The 23,176-nt window shown below is 43.6% G+C and overlaps 1 protein-coding gene across 1 annotated transcript; it reads right to left on the reverse strand.

Moving 5' to 3' along the window:
* Positions 1-230: 230 nt before the first annotated feature.
* ZP4 (zona pellucida glycoprotein 4) lies at positions 231-12,157 on the reverse strand. The gene is made up of 12 exons (XM_003893714.4): positions 9,999-12,157; positions 9,596-9,717; positions 9,408-9,510; positions 7,911-8,063; positions 6,923-7,110; positions 6,320-6,417; positions 5,291-5,421; positions 4,926-5,115; positions 4,704-4,854; positions 4,312-4,390; positions 2,537-2,638; positions 231-2,348 (listed from the first exon to the last, which is right to left on the reverse strand). The coding sequence occupies exons 1-12, from the start codon at positions 10,171-10,173 to the stop codon at positions 2,221-2,223; spliced, it is 1,620 nt and encodes a 539-aa protein (XP_003893763.2). The 5' UTR covers positions 10,174-12,157; the 3' UTR covers positions 231-2,220.
* Between the last annotated feature and the right edge of the window lie 11,019 nt (positions 12,158-23,176).

Consider the following 23,176-nt stretch of genomic DNA (forward strand, 5'->3'; position numbering starts at 1 on the left):
AGTACCAGGGTTTTCTTTAAATGCAGTGTCTATCGGTTAGTACACGTGTTATTTTTTTGAGACAGTCTTGCTCTGTTGCCCAGGCTGGAGTGCAGTGGCCTCATCTCAGCTCACTGCAAGCTCCGCCTCCCGGGTTTATGCTGTTTTCCTGCCTCAGCCTCCAGAGTAGTAGGGACTACAGGCGCCTGCCACCTCACCCAGCTAGTTTGTATTTAGTAGACAGGGTTTCACTGTGTTAGCAAGGATGGTCTTGATATCCTGACCTCGTGATCCGCCCATCTCGGACTCTCCAAGTGCTGGGATTACAGGCTTGAGCCACCGCATCTGGCCCACTACCCTCCTCTTACAGGGGCAAGTGACCTATATGCCAGGTTCTGTGTTAAAGCTTTTTCCTCTTTTGGAAACTCAGATTCCTGGCTTGTCAGGTCAGTTGCATTTAGAGAACTCTATACACTGGCTTTTAGAGGGATAGGCTAAAAACTTATGCCCATATCTATTTCCTCATAGAAAAAGATGAGACTTAGCAATTCCCTTCTCCCATTTACCAAACTTTGTTTCCTTGAATCATCTGATATTTGTCAGAGTTGCTGAGGAAGCCTTCCTGTTCATTGCCAATGCCTACTATGCTGCTTATATAGCCAATATACATTTTAATTGAGTAGACTTGAGTCATACAGCAACTAGCTAGAATAGCTCCCTGCCAGCAGCAGCTGTTGAGCACTTGAAGTTTGGTTAGAATTTTAGTTTAAAACAGGTACTATTCAGCTATTGGAAAACAGTTGGCTGTAAGTTTTCCCAACAATCTAATATCTAGAAGTACATAGTATTTCCAATTAATGTTTAACATTCAAAATTTGTTGAGTATATTCAGAGATTGAATAGGGAAGCAAAACCTGGAATATGTTATAATATTCAATATTAAGTTTCATCTGATCACCAAGTTCTATTTGTACTTGAGTAGTTTAACCTAGTCACCAAACACTACCCCACTGCAGTCAGAGACTACTCTTCTCTAAATGTCTGACCTCAACACAGGTCAACAGACAGACCTTTGCATGTAACAGCCATTATCTCCCCAAGTCATTATCATTCCATAAGACTAAGACAACCCTTTGTCAAGCTGTACCGGTGCCTATCACTGGCAACTAGTCTGAGGAACTGAGTTTTCCGTACCATAGGGAGTTAAGGGTACAAAGTTAGTGCTAAAACTTGAACTGGAGTCTATCTTTTGTTGCTCAAGTGGCCCTGGGCAAGTTGACTTGTATCTGTCCCAGATTCCAGACACGGGGGATGAATGAATACTATATTTTCATGAGGCTCAAGATGTTAACATCAAGCTTCTAGGATAGTTTGTTGCATAAAAACCATGTATCCCTGTAAGGTCAGGGTTTACATCCAGATTAGCAATTTGAAGTAGGGTTGGCTTGATTACAAAGCAGCTGTTCAGGAGTATAACACCTTTAGCTTGCTGAAAGGTCAATTTAGAAGTTATTCCCTGAAAAATAAGTAGGCGAAGTTGATAGAACCAGGATTAGTTTCAGAACTTCAGTGAGAATAGGGAGTACCGCAGAGCATGGCTGACCAGCAGCATCAGTTACAAGAAAGTTCCTTAAACAGGACATTTGCCTTGAGAAGTCAGTGATGATATCCCTACCACCCCCCCTTTTTTTTTTTTTTTAAGTCTTAGTTCTTAAGACTAGGAAACTAACTTGTCAGTTTGGCTCAAAACTAAGTCTCTGATGACCAAGGCACCTCCAGTTGGCCAATTGATAATCAGATACCTTTAGTCACTGTTCTAGACATTGGTTTAAGTCTGGTGCTCAGACCAGGGAAGATCAGCATCATCTAGGAAATGGTTAGAAATGTGAGTTTAAGCCTTTGTCCAGACTTACTGAATCCAACGCTGAGAATGGGACCAGTCATCTGTTTCTACCAGCCCTCCCGTGATCCTGAGGCACACTCAAGTTTGAGAACCAGCTATCTAGATTCATAATTAGTTTTACCCTAGTTTCATTGATCTTATGGAAGAATTTTATTCTGTGTTCTGACCTAAGACCTCTGCTAAGTCTGAAATTTTTGTATCAGTTTTTATTCTATTCTCAGTTGAGTTATACTGCCAACCTTAAGAGATAAAATGACATGAAGAGATGAACTAGACTGAAAGTAACCTTTTACCTTTCAAATGAGAAGCTCAGCACAGGCTGGGAGTACAGTCTGGTTTTATTGACATGTTTGGTCTGGACAATTCAGCTGTCTCTTGATAGCCAAGTAGGATACTAACAAGCCTCCAAGGATTAAGGTCCCAGAAAGGCCTGCCACCCACAGAACTTTTGAGTCTACAGGAGCACCTGGAGGATGGAAAGGTAGATTAATGTATGCTAAAACCAAATGATTCAGTGTCCTGACAAAGACTAGCAGTCTTCTGCTATAGGAAGGTCAATTTCTTTTGACTAGAACACAAGGGGTAGAAAGGAAGAATTCGGTTTGACTGGTAGTTTGGTTCACTAGTTAGATCTCCTCCCTCTTGGATACTTACGGAGCTTTTCTGGAGGGTCCTTAGTGGCTTGGAGTAGAATCATGGGGCCTTTGCTAGAAACACTAGCAGTAGTATTCTGAAAAATGGTGCCTGAATTTCTTCCTGTTAGAGAAATGAGACCTAGTAATTCATTAGTTTTTGCACCCATAGAGCAGGGATAGAAAATGTTTTGGTACAAGGCCAAGTCTCTATAAAGCTTGGTTCTATGCCTTTAAAAAAACCTCATTAAGTGTATTAATACATACTTGAATAATTCAGATTTTGTATCTGATGCCATTACCTTAGTTTCACCAGGACTTTGCTTAGAAACTATCCCTGAACTTCCATGCTTTTCTAAACAGAGTCCTTTGACAGTAACATGTTTATAATTCAGAGATCTTTCCCTGTGATTCAAAGGTAACTAGAACAGAACTTGGAGGCTGAGGTGCAGAGAAATTTAATGAGTTTAGTTCTGGTTTTCAAATGAAATAAAACAATTTGATTCACTTGAAATATACAGTTTTACGTTTTCTGTATTCCATGTAGTATTAAGAAAGATGGCAAGTGGAAGAATGGGAAACAGACATGCAGGTGGACTGTGAGGAAAAATATTTCTGGAGTTTGAGAGCAGCCCAAGCAACATAGCAAGATCCATCTCTATTAAAAAAAATTTTAAAAAGGCTGGGTGTGGTGTCTTGCGCCTGTAATCCCAACACTGGGAGGCCGAGATGGGTGGATCACCTGAAGTCAGGAGTTCAAGACCAGCCTGGCCAACATGGTGAAACCCTGTCTACTAAAAATACAAAATTAGCTGGACTTTGTGGCACATACCTATAATCCCAGCTACTCAGGAGGCTGAGGCAGGAAAATCATTTGAACCTGGAAGGCAGAGGTTGCAAGCAAGCCAAGATCTCACCATTGTACTCAAGCCTGGGCAAAAAAGAAAAACTCTCTCTCAAAAAAGATAAGCTGGGTATAGTGGAATATGCCTATAAGTCCTAGTTACTTGGGAGGCCGAACTAGGCGGATCACTTGAGCTCAGGAGGTTGAGGCTACCATGAACTATACTCATGACATTGCATTCCAGCCTGCATGACAGAACAAGAACTGGTCTCAAAAAAAACAGTGTAGAACTGTTTTAATTCTACTTCTTTTGCCAGTTGTAGGACCTTAATCTAAGGTGGTTCATTCTTTAGAAGTAGGGATAATATGCATTTTTGGAGATGTTAAAGTATTTAATGTTGTACTTGGCATAATAAGCACCATTTAGTTACTATGAGTTTTGCTAGAAGGGACTTAAAGCTTCAGAGGTCATGAATGCCAACTCAGAGGCTAGACAAGTACAGGTTGAATCAGGTAGACATACAGACACATTGACTTAGAAGCATTGGCCCCAACCAACTAGAGACCACATTCTAGGTCCACTCATTCTACTTATAGATCTTTAGGCTGCATTGCCAGACCTGTCAAGCAGGTATAGACATGTTTACTATCCAGGTGTATCTTGTTAAAATGAGACATAAGATGGCCATAAACTGCCTTGGTTTGTGCATGAATTCAAGTTCATATGGAAAAAGCTAAGGTTGAGGGTTACCCAAACATTTATAGCTTATCTTAGACACGGGATTCTGGGAAGCTAGTCACCTTTGTTCTGTGGCACTGCAAGTAATTAGAGAAGCCTTAGTAAGATGAATCTTCAGTTTGAGTTGTTTAGCTAGAGACTAGGAAAGGTTAGACATGGGACTCAAGATTCATTCAAGTCTGTCCTCTAACATACAATCAGCTTAGATACTCACGACTGAGATCAGGACAGGTTACCACACAGGATGGTGTCTCAGCAGGCTGGCAGACTGACACACTGCAGTGCAGATGCACCTGGGAGCCAACAGAATTCAGATCATTTGTAGTATCACCATGCTACATGTCTCTAAACCTGCTTTGTCTCCCCAGGAAGAGGTTCAGGAAGTTATCGGAAAATTGATATGGTCCAAGTTGATATCACAACAGCACTAAGGAACTGGAGTCCAATTGACAGATGCCACTCATGTGATTGGTAACAAGGGTTGCTCTGAGTACCACCAGCCAGCATTAAAGGGCTTCCTTGGCTGCAGAGTAATAGGACATGGAAACAGTTGTAAGTTGGGGAGGTTCAGAGCCCTGGTGAGGGTCATGGAAGGGAACATCCTACCGGTCCCCTGAGGGCCTGTTTCTCCGCTGTAGGGTCCACAAAGCTGAAGGTGAAGATGCTGAAGCGCTGGTAGTGAGAGGGAAATGGAAGATCCAAGGCTTTCTGGACAGGGATCAGCTGGGTCTGATAGTTGTCTCCAATGTAGGGGCAGCTAGACCAAGAGACCCAGCAGTCAGGATGGGCTTGAGAGTCTCAGCACCGGTGCATGAAAGAACCACTTACCCCTTTACCAGGATGGGCCACTGTGGCTGACTCAGGGGGTCTGTGCTGGGTGTTGCCCAACACTGATGTAGGAGCAGCCCCAGGGAGGGGTCTGTTCTGTGAGGGATGGAGACCTCCACGTAGATGGGATCCCGAAGCAACTTCACCACGGGGTAGTCACCAACACCATAGTAGGAGCCATAGTTTTTATCTGCAAGTGGCAGAAATAAGGATTTAAAGTAGTAACCTCTCAGTGACTTGAGGGACTCTCATCCCCTTAAATAGCCCCAAGCTGCTTAAGTGTCTTGTTACTAAGTTAGGGTCTTCATGCCCCAGAAGACTGGATTTAGACTATATGCCAGATACTGCAGCCAAGGAGGTCATACCTTTGGCAATCTGAAGTTCCAGAGTGAGGGGTCCAGTCTGGGTCTCAGGAAAGGGTGGTGGGAGAGTAAAAACCTGGACCTTGATTGGGAGAGAGTTGCTACTTACTGAGTAGCTGCAGCTGACATGGAGCCTGCAGAGAAACAAGATTTTAGCTAGTTGGTTGTGGGAGAGGCAGGTGTCAGTTATACACATCCTTTCTTTTTAACTCAAGGAAAACATTAAGTGCTAGACAAGTTTATAAGTATGATGGATGTGGTTCCCACCCTGCCGGGAGCTGTATTTTAGCTGGGGAGACCAATATGCAAGTAGGACCAATGTTTGAATTGGAGATAAGCACACAGAAATAAAGATGCATCATGACAAACAGATACCTACTGTAGAGGAGATCAGGGAAGACCTTAGAGGTACCTTGATATGAAGGTGAAAGAAAATAAACTTGAGGTAGATGGAGAGCCTCACCCAATATAGAGCAAAGTCTGGAGGCAAGGAAGTGCTTGAGGCCCTTTGCGAGTTCCATAAAAGAACCAGGCTGCAATTGGGGAACAGTGAGTGAGGTACTGAGAATGTTCAGAGTGAACAGGCTGGAGATGAAGTAGGAGCTGTTTTATGCAGGGTCCCGATGTTCATCTTAAAGCTTTGTTTTTCCCATGGCTTTAAGGTGTGTGATATGATAGACCTAAGGTTTTAGAGGAATTCTTTTGGCTATAGCATGGACAATGGAGAAGGCCAAGATGTAAAATGGAGAAATGTAGGCTAAAATGTAGAATGGAGAAGGCCAAAATGAGAAAAAATTCGTTCAGTGAAATAGCAGAACACCAGGTGAGCTTGAGACTTAGGTCGGGTTGGAGACAGCAACACAGATGGACTTAAGTAATGGGCAGTGAGATTGGTGAACCAAGGTAGCAGACAGGTTCTCCCAGTACTGAGGAGTGCTCATTTGTGGATTCAGGGCTTACCCGAGAATGCCCACTTTATGGAAGAGGGGAAGTCATTCTGGTCAAGCAGGGTCAGGTTACGCAAGCCCTTACCTGAAGATGCTGTCACGAGTGACAGAGCCGCGGCTCCCATTTTTCACATCCCTAGTTGCCACCAGTTCATTTTCGTATACTGCTCGGTCTCCAGTGATCTACAGGAACAGATGGAGAAATCTCGATCATTTCTGTTAGCGTTACGCTGCTTGACTCGCATCTGGTCTAAGTCCTCAGCAATGCTACCCTGTTGTATGTTACATTTCCTATTCCTTCAGCAGAGGCGAGAACACATAGCAGTGACATCCTGGCAAGTTATCACTTTGCCTTATTTCAGGACAAAGGAATTGGAAGGGGAATTTGAGTACCTAGAAGAGGCAGCTGAAGCACTACCAATTCCAGTCAGCATCCCTGCTGGTTTCTTCTCTATGGCTTGGTAAATGACAGCCTCTTAGCTAGATCACAGCTGTGACGCTCTTAGCTGAACACCCAGAAGAGATTAACTTTTTCAGTGATGAGGCGTTCTCCTGCCCTAGAGACTCTCCCAAACTAAGCAGTAGTCACAAGTATCCTTCATGGCCAGTGTATTTCAGCCCTCCCCCACTAGTCACTACGACGTTCCCACCCGACTTCCAGAGCCAGAAACAAAGCCCAACTGCTCACCCGTCTTGTGGTGCCACAGGAAGTAAATGGAAACTGGAACAGAACAAAAGCTTGTGTTGCCATCACAGGGTTACACGCACTGTCATTCCTAAGGGCCAAGCGCACAGAATCCAAGAGCAGTGGTGGTGAGGCCACGTTCCGAGACACAGCGATGGAGAAATGGCCCTCTCGGGTACAACGCAAGGTCACTGAAACAGAGCAGCTGTGCTGAAGGCAGGTCATCTCTCCCGTTAAGGGGAGAACCAGATGAAAGTCTAACCACTTACTTTTAATCCCACTGAGAAGCTGGGTGTTCCCAGCTGATGACCTCAGTGCAAGATCAGCCACCCAGTTTAACCCAGGCTCTAAATGAGTTCCTGGGGTTGAGTCTTACCTCCCCAACTTATTGTGCGACCTCAGGCAAGGTATTGCGCCTCCTTCAGTTTCATTTAAGAGGGGGAATAGTAGCTCCTACCTCATTTTGCTTGTCAGTTAAGATTAAGATCTTAGAATAGAGTGTGCAATGTATTAGGTTGGTGCAGAACATGGCAAAAGCTGGGATTACTTCTGCACGAACCTATAATGCTCTATGAGGTTGAATTGATGTTAGAAAACCTCAGAGCAGGATTTGAAACATGCAGAAAGCAACAGCCTTGAAGTGAGGCTCCCTAAACAATCCCAGAGTATCAGCCAAAGTCGCTATTCCTTGGAGAAAAGTTAAGTTTCTGTCAATTAGCAGTATCTGGCACTAGCAATTATCTGGCACTAGCAATTATCTGGCACATAGCCTTCAAGTCTAAGTGTTATTGGCTTTACATCTGGATTCTGGGAGAATGGACAGTGGAAACTGTAGAAAGGTCTGTTACTTTGGGATCCAGTGTTCTTGGATGCGTGGCTACATGGCAGCCTGCTATCACTTACGTTTGCTTTCTGAGCAAACCCCTCTCCGGATTTCACTGTAATTGGCACACTTCCTCAGCTGGTTTCAGAGGTGTGCTCAATTACTCACCGGTGTTTCCGTAGTAGCAGGAATTCACCTCCTCAGAGCTGTAACAGCAGCCTAGCCCCTCACAGTCTCCTCGAGAGATGGGTGAAGGTGCACATGGCAGCCTGTCCTGCGCTGGGATGGAGTCACACCAGTCAGTATCTGGAGCATCTTGGGCTAGGTTTTGAAAAAGAGTAAGTCAGGTTAGGTAATGGAAAAGTTAGTCTTGAATACCATTTTGATACAAGTCATTGACTTTGGATTCCTGTAGATGTGTAGATGATTGAAATAGGTGTATCTATTCCATATTGTAGATACAGTCTTGAGTGGTTACATGTTGTAGATTAAGTCTTGGGAGGTTGTCAACATTAAGTCACCTTGTAAGAGTGCCCTGACATTAGTTTTTTTAAAATTAAAAAATGCCAACAAGATTGGTAGAAGCAGTGGGGGCTTCTTACTCCTTCAAGTAACAATCCTTCTGTTCTGTAGAGGCGTTTCTCAAGTCTTAGTTTGGATATGAGTTATCTGAAGATTGTTTTTGAGTTCAGGTCTGGTTCAGAACTGGGGTAGGACCTGTGAGTCCTCATTTTATTAGTGCTGCCGATCCTGGCTATGTATTGGGAAGGAAGGCAGGTGAGAAGAGGGAATTGAAAGTTTGAGTCTGTTCTGACTTTGAGGATGGGCTCTCAGTCAGGCGAGACTTTCTGAAGTTGAGTAGGCATCATACTTCCTACTGTTTCCTTAGGGAAATAATCAGATACCCCTCCAGCTGGTGGGATGGAGACCTGGGTCCTAGTCTCAGTGCACGTCTAGCTCTGTGGAGGTGTTGTTCCAAGTCCTCTTACTAGCTTCAGTTTTCTTTCCTATCATTCTCCCCATGGGTGAAAAACTCCTGGTTCTGGGAGTTCTTTGAATCCCAGTCACTCACCAGTGATAGGCCCTTGGGCAAACTTCCTGGCAAGAGATAGGTTGGGTGGTTGGGTGTTTTTTTTTTTTTTTGAAACGGAGTTTCACTTTTGTTGCCCAGGCTGGAGTGCAATGGCACGATCTCAGCTCACCGCAACCTCTGCCTCCCAGGTTCAAGCAATTCTCCTGCCTCAGTCTCCCGAGTAGCTGGGATTGCAGGCATTCACCACCACACCTGGCTGATTTTGTATTTTTAGCAGAGACAGGATTTCTCCATGTTGGTCAGGCTAGACTCGAACTCCTGACCTCAGGTGATCCACCTGCCTCGGCCTCGTAAAGTGCTGTGATTACAGGCATGAGCCACTGCACCTGGCCAGCAGTAGTGTTTGCAGCACTAGGTTAGGATTCGGGAAGGTAACACCTGAAGTGCTTACACCCACAGTGCCTCGGCATTGAGGAATCTCAATTGGTAGTTATTCTAAGGATTGCCCATGGAGGTGAGAGTTGGGACATGATCCTTCCTTCATTAGTGTCAGGTGTCACTGCACAGAGCCGGTCAGAGAGGACCAAGAGCACTTTCACCCCTCCCAGATCCTGAGAGCTTCCAGCCTTTACCTAGAAGATCCATAGGACACTTGAGCAGCTTCCTCTCTGGAACCATCTTGTGTTCAGCCGCACCCACTCCTTCAACTCCGACTGGCATGATGTAGTGGGAGTCCTGGAGAGACAGGCCCTTGGGAGTCAGCCCGGATGGTAGCATGAGGGGCTTCACTCAGTGTCCCTGGCCACTGGGTCATACTCACCCACTCAGTGACATAGCAGCTGCTATAGGTTGCCTCCAACACCACGGAGCTGCCCGGACCCTTTCTTATCCAGGTGCCACAGTCAGAGTCATTCTGTAGCTTGTGCAGCAGCCCTTGGTTGTCTGGAGGGGTGGGGAAGAGGTAAAATGACAGCAGTCAGTCTCCAGTGCCAGAAAGGACAGTCAGCCTTGCCATTAAACCCCAAGGAGCAACTGTCAATTAGAGGAACAAGAGGGAAATCAGATTCAGATCAGACGTAGTTATAACTTAGACTATTTCTTTTAGCAGAAAGATGCGACAGGCTCAGAGGGGGAAAGTATCAAGACAGGAAGGTAGGGGAGATGTCTTAGGTAGTAGAGGAGACACCATTGCTTGGCTAAGCAAGGCAAGTCATCAAACTTACCCCAAGTTATTAGTACAGGAGGAGAAGTTGCCTCCTGACTGAGGTTTACAGCAAACTGGAAGCTCCACAGCCCACAATGGAGCACACTGGAATAACCTGGTGTCTCAGGCTTATGCTGACCACTCAAAACAAGAGATAATGCAACACACAGCAAGACACACTGCAGCAGCCGCATAATGCTACCAGGAGTTCCTACCGGCCGCAGGCTCTCCACCTTCTCCTCCAAGAGCCAGGGGTCTGCCTGCCCAGATTCCTTTATGTACAGAAGGCAGGCTTGGTTTCAGCTGCACATCTTTGTGACACTCAGGTGGGCTGCTTTTAGAAAAGGTAATTCTTCTAGCCTCATTTGCTTTGGGGCACAGTCTGCAGCTGCCTCACATTAAATACCACCATCCAGGCAGACTTCAGAGCCCAAGAAAAAGGTAGTAACTTTTAGCTAACAGAAAAGAAAGCAAGTAGCTTCCTCGGGGTTGCTCAGTGTAGCATTTGTTCCACTAGTTTGTTGAGCTTATTGACTTCAGAAGACCTCCCTCTAGAATTTTGCATATTTGGGTGTGCAACTGCCGTCTATGAGCTATGGGGTCTGGGTACACTATGAACTCTCTGAATCTTGGTTTTCTCATCTGTAAAATGGGACTGCTATCTCCTGGCAGTGACGTGCTTTAGGATTAAGCGAGAGATTCTATGGCAAGTGCCTGGCACAGGGCTTGGCCAAGCAGTGAGTGCTCAGTCAACATTGTTGGGTGAGAGTTGGGGCCCTTGAGAAGCCTTGTCACCTTCTCCACCCATTCTAGAAAAGTTTCTGTACAATTAGAGCCTGTCTTGAAATTCTAGAAAAATCTAAGCTTGTTTCTTGAGAAAGGTTGATTTTGAACCCTTTCTTGGTCCTTAGAGGGAATCCTACCACAGCAATTTTTCAACAAATTCCAAAGCGTTTCATTACCATAACTGTCCTACGGTGCTTCCCCACAGAATCTGGGGGAAATGTGGATTAGGTCATGAATTCCTCAAACTGGTTCTGCCTCTTACAGCTATTTGAAAATTTTATCATTTGGCTATGTTTCAGGCATATTTCATAAAGATGTCAGGGTTTCTTGCTTGCTCTCTACATTTTTGTTTTCCACATAAGCTACAATTTATATACTTTGGTCACTCTTTAGGCTAGAGTGTCAGACCAGATTGTAGAGGAACTCTAAGAGATTTGGGGACGAATGGATACATTCCCCACTGGAGAGGCGAGAGTGTGGAAATTTGTCTTCTGCAGTCTTCCACCAATATTCCCAAGTTCTTCCCCTGATTGTATTTAGACTGATATTTCTCAGTTGACTAAAAATTGTAGTCAAAGCACTGAGAATGTATAACTAGGTATCTCTAGTTCTCTTCAACTAATCATAGAGGACAAATAAGCTTGTGTCTTCCTGGGAAAATTGGTGGTCCTTTTAACCACATGCTGAAAAATGACATTGCAGGAATGCTGGACTCTGCCCTCAAAGACAGATGTGGCTTCCCTGACACTCTCTACCTGGATTAGGTGCTCACCACTGGGTTATTACACGCATTTACTCACAAGATTTGCCATGTTGGATTGTAATGACCTCTTTCTTGTTCAGTTTGCCTACTAGAAGCACGTAAGGCCAGGACTGTTTCATTTGTCACTGCATCCTGAATGCCTTGGATGTAAGTTCTCTGAGTAAAGACTGAATCGATGACTATGCTTTCATTAGTGGCCATGTCCTAGGGCTAACCCCCTTGAAAATGTAGTTTCCAAACCTCACTGGTACAAATTCATTTCTTTTATGATGAGCTCAAACTCATAACCCTTAAGTATTTTTCCTTCAAGTAAATATCATGTGATTGCACATATAAGAAAGAATCTGAGGATCTGACTCATGCGAGATGTCTCAGGAGTTAAAAGGCCAGTCTCCTGACCAGACTTACTAATATTGCTTTATGCCGAGACCAGCTCAGTCGGTGAGACCCTAACCCAGCGGTGCTGGAGGAATTAAAGATACACACACAGAAATATAGAGGTGTAGAGTGGGAAACCAGGGGTCTCACCGCCTTCAGAGCCGAGAGCCTCGAACAGAGATTTACCCACATATTTATTGACAGCAAGCCAGTGATAAGCATTGTTTCTATAGATTATAGATTAACTAAAAGTATTCCTTATGGGAAACAAAGGGATGGGCTGAAATAAAGGGATGGACTCTGGCTTCTTATCTGCAGCAGGAGCATATCCTTAAGGCACAGATCGCCCATGTATTGTTTGTGGTTTAAAAATGCCTTTAAGTGGTTTCCGCTCCCCTGGACAGGTGTTCCTTGCCCTCATTCCGGTAAACCCACAACCTTCCAGCGTGGGCGTCATGGCCATCAGGAACACGTCACAGTGCTGCAGAGATTTTGTTTATGGCCAGTTTTGGGGCCAGTTTTTGGCCAGATTTTGTGGGGGCCTGTTCCCAACAGCTTTACAAAGTAGTGAAAAGTCAAGGAGAGTTACTTCTTTTGCTCATACTTGGAGGCAATATAGTATACAGTGTCATGTGAGTTTTGACAATGAGTGGACTTGGGTACAAATTCTGACTGTTACTCTGCAACCTCTGTCAATGTATTAACCTCTTTCTCTCAGTTACAGTTTTTATATCTGTAAAATAGGGATAATAACACGACAGTATTATTACAACAGATTATTAGATGAAATAATGTATGTGCTTGTTGCATAATTGCTACATTGTTACTAACATCAACAGGACCAGTCTGGGAGATGAAGGTGAGAAGGGTGGCAAATGGAAAGCAAATGCCAAGCAGGGCACTCATTTGATCTGCAGGGAGTCTGAGGAACAGCCTGTACTCGTGAGCCTGCATTCCTAAATGAGGTCCTGTGTTTACACAATGAAGTTGAAAAATCGCAAAGTCTGGAACTATGTGGAGCTATCTCGAAGTCCACCTGGGATCACACCCATCTCTCTGATGCTGCAGAGGGTCAAAGATGGATCCCAAGATAATGCTGGCAGGGCTGGGGTTAGGTAATTTTATGCTCGTTCCTCTGCTGAATCTTCCAAGAACATCATCACTTCATTTCAGGATGAGAAAATGCACTGATAATGTGTGATCCACCTTGAGGAGCCCCAGGCTTAACAGAAAAACATCCTACCCACTATTACCACAACATGAATGCTCTGTCCTTTGAATCTGAAGGGGCAAATGCTGTTCTTTGTCTTCTCTTAGGTTAGAATCACCCAGTCATTTAGAAGTTGTTGTAGTGCCATTACAGACAGAATATGAGACATCCAACCTGTACAGACTTATCAAAAGCCCCACAGTCATGGTAGTGTTCATGCGACCCACATTTTACAGGCGGGCTTAAGGATTCCCCTGCTGTTCCTTACTAAAGACTTGGGAGTCCTGCGGCGGAAGCTAAGCTGCTCATTCCTCATTCATTCGCTGATCTGGCCACTCAGGTCACGAGGGCAACCTGTGTAATTGGGGAAAGGCAAACAGTGATTTCCAAAAACCTTCTTCAGTCTGGTCATATTTACATTTGAGTGTTTCATTTTACACTGCAGAATAGGGACATAACCCCACGAGGTCTGGATAGCATGGAGCTCTTGTACAATGCTTTCTGGCCATGGAGTACAGACTCCTCGTCTGGCATTCACAGCGATTGCCCCACTGTGACTGGAGCAGGGTCCTCCTAACTGGAGGGTGAAGTACCAAACAAGGCCCCAGGAAGCCCACTTCAAGTGTGGAGAAGCAATAATCAAAATTATCCCTCAAATATGGAGGGATGATTAGACCATTGTTGTGTTAATCAGTAATTAGAGAGCAAGGACGGCGGCGCATCCAGCTGCTCTCTGCATGTGGTGGAAATTAGGACGCTTCTCTTCTGAAGGAAGATGTCAAACTTAATTTACTGTAAGTACTTACACGGTTTTCCTTTTCAACAAGCAAGAATGAAGTGTAATTCAGAGTCAGTTGAGATGACTTCCATTACTGGGTCTCTTATTTCGATGCCTCTTTTGTGTCCAAGTTACAAGACCTGTCTCTAAAGTGTCTCCTGTGCTGACTGCACAGCACCTGCTCTGTTCTGATGTCTCTCCCCTCCTGTTTCATGCCTTCCTTTGCCATGATGGGTGGAAAATCACCATTCCCTTTCACAGGCAGGGGGAGACCCTACTGAATGGGTAGTTGGATTTTGAGAGAGATGTCAGTATGGTTAACCCTTGAACAATGTAGGGGCTGGGGTGCCAACCCCCCGTGCAGCCAAAAATCCACGTAGAGTTTTTTGGTCCCCCTCAAATGTAACTAATGTAATTGCCTGATGGGTTTGTCCTACTTGCTGCACAGGCAAGATCAATTCACTGAGACTATGGCATTGCAATGAGGAAAGAGTATAATTGATGTGAGACCAGCCACACGAGAGACTCAAATCAGTCTCCCGGAAGGCTTGGAGGTTAGGGGATCTTCAAGCATACTTTGGTGGGCAGGAGACTAAGGAACAGGTGCTGTTGATTCATTGGGATGCACTCTTAGGGGTATGGAAAATGGTCCTTGTGCACTGTGTTCGCTTCTGGATCACGGGGCCACAGGACCAGTTGGATCACGAGCCACAAGTCTGCCTTTGGGTGGGGGGTCAGTCAGTTGCCAGAATGCAAAAGCCTGAAAAATACCCCAACATATCAATCTTAGGTTCTACAGTAGTCATGTTATCTGTGGGAGTAACTGGGGGAAGTTATACATCTCATGATGCACAGTACAATATGCCTGGTTATCGGTAAGTACACCTAGGTCTTAGCAGAATTCCAGCCCCTCTCATCCTAACCTTGTAGACTTTCATTAGTCTTACAAAGGTGGTTTAGTTTTGGGAAGGGCTATTATGAACGCTGCTTTGAGGTTAAATCATAAACTAAATTTCTCCCAAAGTTAGTTTGGCCTACTCCCAGGAATGACCAACGACAGCTTGGAGGTTAGACGCAAGATAGAGTCAATTATGTCAGATTTCTCTTCATAATTTTGCAAAAGTAGTTTCACTAATAGCCTATTGTTGACCAGAAGCCTTATCAATAACATAAACAGTTGATGGACACATATTATGTATATGTATTATATACTGTACTCATAATAAAGCTAGCGAAAAGAAAATGTGATTAAGAAATCATAAGGAAGAGGATATATGTTTCCTATTCATTACGTGGAAGCGGATCACCATAAAGGTTTTAATCTTTGTCATCTTCACATTGAGTATGAAGAGGAGGGGTTGGTCTTGCTGTCTCAGGGGTGGCAGAGGTGTATATACCTGTGTATAAGTGGACCCATGTGGTTGAAACCCGTATTGTTCAAGGGTCAACTGTATGTTGATATTCCTATTTCTGAAAGTGAAAGAAGAGATTAAGAAAGAGGTAGGAGACTAAGTTGCTAAAGAAAGAAAAAGAGCTAAAATTTAAAATTTCTGCACTGAAAGTCCTGACTTCACCACAATGCAATATATCAATGTAGCACAATTGCATTTGTACCCCATGAACATATGCAAATAAAAAATAAAAATTAAAAAATAAAATAAAATTAAGGACTTTGGGGTGGGGAATTACAGATAAGGTTAATGTAAAATTTCTGGCGCAGACGGACTGTCTCTGTTGAAGTTCTGCCCTTCCCCCACCTTTAATTATACCATCTACTTAAGTTTGGATCATGTTCTCTCCTCTCTAGACCATGCAGTTGACATGTTGTCTTTACAGGTGACAGTAAGTTTTGAGCACCATAGACCAGTAGGGTCTCCTCCAACATACCATATCTATCAAAGCATATAATTGTCATGGGTTCTAATTCTAACTTTTAAAATACTAACAGAAGGGGGAAGACCCTGACTCTAATGATTTCAAGCAGTGTTCTTAGAATTTCTGTAGACACGGCATTTAAAGTGGCTCCTGCTCAATTATTAATTATTTGTGCAAGCCTGTGGGAAATTACTCCTTCTCTCAAGATCAAGACAAAGTGGGCAGAAGGAACAAAGTTTATGGCCAGATTGACTGACAGCTGGGCAGGCCCGAGATTGACAGGTGCCACTGCACCACTGATTGGCTTTTCATTTGAGTGTGGGTGGTAACAGCTAATTTTATACTGTCACCCAAAGAACAAGGGAACCCCTGGGAAACATATCCTCTTTATCATTACCCAAAAAAATTACAAAACAAATCTTTCCACGCAATTGTGGTTGAGCATGAGGGCTATTACTCTGATTACAAAGGCTACTTCATAGGACAGCAGGCAACATGTGGATATACTATTTAAAATGACAAATGCCAAGATGTGTGTGGTATGTGTGGGTGTGTGCCTGTGTGTATGTAAAGAATTTGAAATTGCCTTCTGCAACAGTTTACTAGGGCTGCCCTAACAAAGTACTGCTGACTGGGTGACTCAGAACAACAGAAGTTTGTTGTCTCAAAGTGCTAGAGGCCAGAAGTTTGAGACTAAGCTGTCAGTGGGGCCATGAAACCTCTAGGTTTCAACCTTGTATCTTTATCTTCCGGTGCTTGCCAGAAACCCTTGATATTCCTTGGCTTGTAGTTGCATCCCTCTGCTCCTGGTCTGTACACATCAGTGTACTCCCCGTGCCTTCACAGTCTTCCCTCTGTGTGTATCTGTCTCTGTGTTCAAATTTCCTCTTTTATGTGGACACCAGCAGTACTGGATTAAGGCCTACCCGAATGACCTCATTTTAACTGGATTACCACCATAAAGACTCTGTTTCCAAACAAGGCTACATTCTGAGGGATGAGGGGGTTAGGACTTCAAAATATTTTTGTTGGGGAAGATATAATTCCACCTTTAATACCTTGTAAGCTGTTTTGAAATTGCACCAGCCACGTTAATCTTTGTTTGGGCTAGACATTTTTTTTTTTAATGGTGAAATGAAAACAGTGTATCTTTCCTTGTTAAAATTCCTTTTGAAAATTCCCAATCTTGCCTTGACTAAACTAAAGGGATTTTGTAGTTCTTTTTCGTTTAGAGGGAAGGGATCAGTTATGCACCGAATGGCTGCATTGGTTGGTACTAGCGGCTGTTTCAGGTTAGAGAGTGGGCACACCTGGTGAGGTCGGGCAGTTCAAAAGTAGAAAATTTAGGAGGAAAGGTGCAGGTCACGTGACAGCTGTTCTTACTTTGGTCATTGCTTTATGCCTGATAACTATTCTAGCACAACTGCTCTCAGCTAACTGGAGTTGACTGGGTAATTAATTCACGAAGGTTTTGAGTCTGATGATACCTTATATCATCATACCTTGGTATCTGTGAGGGATTGGTTCCAGGACCCCCGAGGATCCCAAAATCTGCGCACACCCAAATCTGGCAGACAGCCCTGCAGAATCTGCATATAGGTAAAGTTAACCCTCATCCGTGGGTTTCATATCTCATGAATACTGTATTTTCCATCCACATTTGCTTACAGATGTGGAACCCATGGATACAGATGACCAACTGGATCTGTTGAAAAACATCTGTGTAGAAATGAACCCACAAGGTTCAACCCATGTTGTTCAAGGATTAGCTGTACACTGTGCTCCTTCTATGTGACCCTAACTTGATCGTAACCAGGATATTGCTTTGCTTTTCTACCCATGTGCCTTTATGTACACGGTTTCCTCGTCCTGGAATGCCCACAGCTTCGTCTGTATTTGCCTAATTCCTAACTTTCCCTTGAAGCAGAGGTTCTGGAAATTTTGTTCTTAGATCAGCAGGAGCAGAATGGCCTGGGGACTTGTTAGAAATGCAAATTTGTGGGTCTCACTTCACATTTACTGAATCAGAAACTCCAGCCTTGGGCCCAGCATTGAGTTTAAGTACCCTTCCAGGTGATTTTGATCACACTTAAGCTTGAGGACCACGGCCTGGGGCTAGAGCGTTCCAGGTTCTCTTCATGAAGCACACTGCCTAATCCCCCAGCTGGAGGTCGTTCCATCTTCATTCGATTTTCTTGTGCTCTCTTATCAGTACTTCTTTTAGGGAGTGACTATTCAGTATTCTACTATCCCCTCCTGGATTATACGAAGTTTGAAGGTCAGTCACATGCACCTTTGTCTTCTCCACATTGCTTACCTCTTATGCTCAGACAGTACTTCTTAGATGAGTGAACTCTTGATTATTTAAATGGCCTGCATCTATGCTTTATAGGGGAACTGGTTTTGCAAGGCCTCATTTATTTTCTGCCACCCATCTGTGTTTTTGAGCTTACCTCAGCATAGGAGTGAGACTTCCTGTAAGATCCAGTCTCCTTGGCACGGCCACCCTAGTCCTCTCTGGTTATCCAGCATGGCCTCTTTTCTCCCAGTGGCTGGTCAAGCAGGAGCCTGTGCAGTTTCTTAAACCCACCCTGATCCCTTCCTGCCCTGTGCTGTGGCATGTGCATTTTTCTGAAATACTCTCTTATCCTTTATGTGTGTGCGCCTGCTTATTCTATATTATTTTTATATTTTTTACTCTATTTTTTATTTTTACGCTATTTCTTTTTTTAAATTTATTGAGATGGAATCTCACTCTATTGCTCAGGCTGGAGTACAGTGGTGCAATCTCAGCTAACTGCAACCTCCGGCTCCTGTGTTCAAATAATTCTTGTGGCCCAGACTCCCGAGTAGCTGGGATTACAGGCACACACCACCACTCCTGGCTGATTTCTTTTTAGTACAGATATGTTTCACCATATTGACCAGGCTGGTCTTGAACTCCTGGCCTCAAGTGATCTGCCCACCTCGGCCTCCCAAAGTGCTGAGATTACAGGCAAGAGCCACTATTTTATTTTTTTATTTTTATTTGTTTATTTATGTTTTAGACGGAGTCTCTGTTGCCAGGCTAGAGTGCAGTGGCCCAAAGTCAGCTCACTGCAACCTCTGCCTCCCAGGTTCAAGCGATTCTTCTGCCTCAGCCTTCCGAGTAGCTGGAACTACAGGCACATGCCACTGCGCCCCACTAATTTTCTGTATTTTTAGTAGAGACGGGGTTTCACCATGTTGGACAGGATAGTCTTGATGTTTTGACCTCGTGATCTGCCCACCTCGGCCTCCCAAAGTGCTGGGATTACAGGCGTGAGCCACCACACCTGGCCTTTTATTTTTGTAAACAACCTAACTGGGCCGGGCGTGATGGCTCACGCCTGTAATCCCAGCACTTTGGGAGGCCGAGGTGGGCGGATCATGAGGTCAGGAGTTCAAGACCAGTCTGGCCAATATGGTGAAACCCCGTCTCTACTAAAAATACAAACATTAGCTGGGTGCAGTGATGTGTGCCTGTAGTCCCAGCTACTCGGAAGGCTGAGGCAGAAGAATTGCTTGAACCTGGGAGGCGGTAGTTGCAGTGAGCTGAGATTGTACCACTGCTTTCCAGTCTGGGTGACACAGCAACACTCCATCTCAAAAAACAAGCAAGCAAACAAACAAACAAAACAACCAAAAAACCTTACTAAAGCATCATCTCCTCTGGAAATTCTCTCCCCCACCTCTTTTTTTTTTTTTTTCTTTTTTTGTTGATACAGGGTCTCACTCTGTTGTCCAGACTGGAGTACAGTAGTGCAATCAAGGCTCACTGCAGGCTTGAACTGGGTTCAAGCAATCTTTATGCCTCGGCCTCCCAAAGTTCTGGGAGTTATAGGTGTGAACCACTGTGGTCAGCCCCTTCTCTCCCCTTGATGATTTTGGTGCCTTCCCCTCTCCTTGTCCTTTTCAGAGTATCTTAATTGTTCCTTCCTCTAAGTCCCTTGTGACCACAGGTTCGGTGGGTGTAGTCTGTCCTTTCTAACTCAATGCCTCCAACATAGCAAGGCCTCAATCAATATTTATGGAATGGGTGGATGATAATCTGAGAATTCAGCTTAAACATCATAAAAATGCCCTAGGAAGCAACAGGCGCCTCCTCAGCCCCTCTGCTCCCTGCCTTGTCTTTCACCCCAAGGGCTAGCAGTCCTCCCAGCATTCAGTTCAACAGACTTTTTTTAACCTTCGATACGCCCTTCACTAGAAGTGAGACTAGTTAAATGATTTTGCCAAAGCATATTTGTGCACATACAAAGACATATAATGAAGACAAGTAGCTGCTGTGTTCACCTCCCTGTAAGCAAATATCAATAGAATAATGAAATTTTTGTGTTAGGATATTTTTATCCAGTCTGAAGACAAATGACTCAAGTCATACAGGGTAGTCAATACTTTGGAAATAAACCATATTAATTCCACTATAAATAACTAATGTTCACCTAGCCCCAACTCTGGGTCAAATATTTTCCAAGATGCTAGGGACAAAGGGTCGCTCTCTCTTACCCTAATTTTCTTGTTCTCCCTCCCTCTCTTTCGCGTTTTCTCTCTGTCTCAATTATCTCTTTCATCAGATGCTCTCTGTCACATACTATGCTAGGCTTGTGGATATAACAGTAAATAGGAGAGACTTAGTCTCATGGTATTTAAAGATAAGAGTCTCTGAACAATAATTAATCACACATGTATTCCCTATGCCTAGCCTAATATCTGACAGTGATGCTTGTTAATGAATCAATGAATGAATCAAACAAATCATGAATAAACTAATTAAAAATGTTCCTATGCATTTTGCTTAAGAACAGCCAGCAGCTCACGTTTTATCAGTGCATGTGATCTGGGGGCTGTCATTTCTGGCTAGGTGCTGGGTATTCCAGATAATTCCTCCCATATTCTCCTTCTCCATTCATTTATCACTCTCCTCTTTTTTCTTTCTCTCTTAGTCTCGCAGATAAATGATAGGTTAGAATCAGAGCAAGAGAATCTATTCAAGGTTGCTTTTTTCTTTTTTTTAAACTTCAAAGCTCTGGTTTTGCAGAGCCATCTGAATTCCTTGTGATGTTGACAAAATATAAAGTAGGGTGCCTCCAAGTTGAGCAGAAGCCTGCCAACCACTGTCTTGTAGGCTGATATCTGCCACTGGGGGAGCTGCAAGTTCAAAAGATCTCTCACTGGGAGTCTGCCCTGGAAGCTGACTGTGGCCCTCATCTGATAGCCTCACGGGAGAGTACCTAACTCCCTTTCCTGCAGTGAGGCATTACTCACAAGTCCCCAGAATTGATGAAAATAGCTGCAAGGACAAATTTAGATAACAGTGGGGGAAGAAATGGTTTGTGGATCAGAGATGCAAATTGGCAATGGCATTGGGTAATAAATGAGTCCAATCTGTGTAAGAGGCTGGGGTCATGCCTATTATTGTCCCACACAGCGACACTGGCGAGAGCAGGACTTTGGCAGGCATTTATCACAGAGTATATTACAAATGTCATTAGTGAAACATTAATATTACAAAACATTTTAGAAAGGCTGAAGCAATCATCTCATTTTAATAACATAGGACAGTTCTCACAGATTTCCTTTATTTTCTCCTCAAGCAGAAGATGAGGGACATGCCAGGATGATCAGATCTCACTCTTTGTTTGCACATTGCAAACTGAAACTGTTGATCACTGCATTTCTTTCTTCTTAAATCGGGTCTGCTTGACATGTGACGTGCCATGCATTTCTCTTTATTTAAGGAGACAGAAGACCCTGTTGTTTGGAGGTAAGAGAACTGCCCCTTGTTGGTTGAAAATTGTAAGCTCTGAAGATGGATTTTTTAGGCTCCCAATAAATACTGAGCTGCATTTGTATCTTCTGCTATGCTTTGAAGAGAAAAAAAAAAAGAGACCTCTGATGCTCTTAGCATAATAGCAAAGGCTTTAGGAGTTGAGGGATACTTCCAAAGACACCTGACTTTAACCCTTGGAATTCTGGCCACTTCCACAAACAGTAGCCAGAGAAATAATCTCACTGGCCTCCGTCAAACTTCTCCCTGGATTAAGCATCTATTATATGCTGTAATTTTGCTGGGAATTGAAAGGAGTATTAATAATAAAACCAAAAAAGACAAATCTGAATTTATAAACAATACATAAAATCATTGACTTACAGAATATTAGAGTTGCAAACCATTTTAGGCAGGTCCTAATTTTTTATATAAGAAAATGGAGAACAACTGGCTTTGCTCAGACTAGTTGGGCGTATTTGAGAGAGAATTGGGACAAGAAACTAGGACTTTAGACTATATAAAGAAGGAGTTCAAGACTTAGATGAGTGTCAAGGCAAATACAGTGAGGCAATTCAGAAAAAAAGCAACCACAAAAAAATCTCAAACACCAGTATGAGACATTATATAATCAAGTGACAAAATATGTGATACAGATAGAAAGACTAGGACTGGAGAGCAGGGGGAGGCCAGTGACATTAGAGTTGAAACTATCCAAAGGTGGCATTGGAGTTTCAGCTGATGATGCTTGAGTGTGATAAAATAGATGGTATTGGAAGAGGTTAATCTCGATTTGATGAATTAATGACTAATAAATATTAAAGGGCAAAGGGTAAAATGATCAATAAACATGCAAAAGAAGGAATCGACAGGATGTAGGTGGGAGACAGTAAAGGGTCATACCTAGTGGAGAAGGGGATTTGTATTGAGAGCTGAGTCTGATGGACGATGTAGCCTTAGCTCATCTCCTGTGCCAGGCACAAGGAGTGAGAATAAGAGCATGAATAATTTAGATCTCCTGTCAGACCTGGACGCAGATCCCAGCTCTCCTAAATCCTAGCCTAAGGACTTTTCCATAGAAGCAAATAGCTTCTTGCAGCTGCTTCCTCTGGCGGTATGTGCATATAGATTTTCTTCTGTGCAGTTAAAAAATTTAGATTCATGCTTGCCAAGGTAGATAAGTCTGGGTTTTGTCTCAGCATGAGAAGCCATCAATAAGTTATAAAAATAAATAAGTAAACAAATTAAAACAGCAGGTGATGGTGGTGTTCTGTGTAGCTCAAGGGGGTCAATGATGGGGAGAGAATTACAAGTAAATACAACTGAAATAAAAACTGAGACAATCTAGGAAGGGTAGCCGGTTCTTCTGACCTCACACTTTATGTACATGTTAATACCTTTCTTTAAAGCTGTATAAATTCACTTTGGTCAGAAATTCCCAAGTTTTTCCCCCCAAGTGATCAGGCCCATTGCTCATACTTCCTCCCATCCCATCTGGAGCTTTCTTCTCTGATACTAAATGATGTGGCAAATTGACATTTCTGCAATAGCATAGGAAAAAAAACAGACTTTATGATGTACGCACTGCATTTTCATGCTCCAGGGCATAGATAATTTAG

This window comes from Papio anubis, chromosome 1, assembly GCF_008728515.1.
Source record: "Papio anubis isolate 15944 chromosome 1, Panubis1.0, whole genome shotgun sequence".
NCBI classification, from domain to species: Eukaryota; Metazoa; Chordata; class Mammalia; order Primates; family Cercopithecidae; genus Papio; species Papio anubis.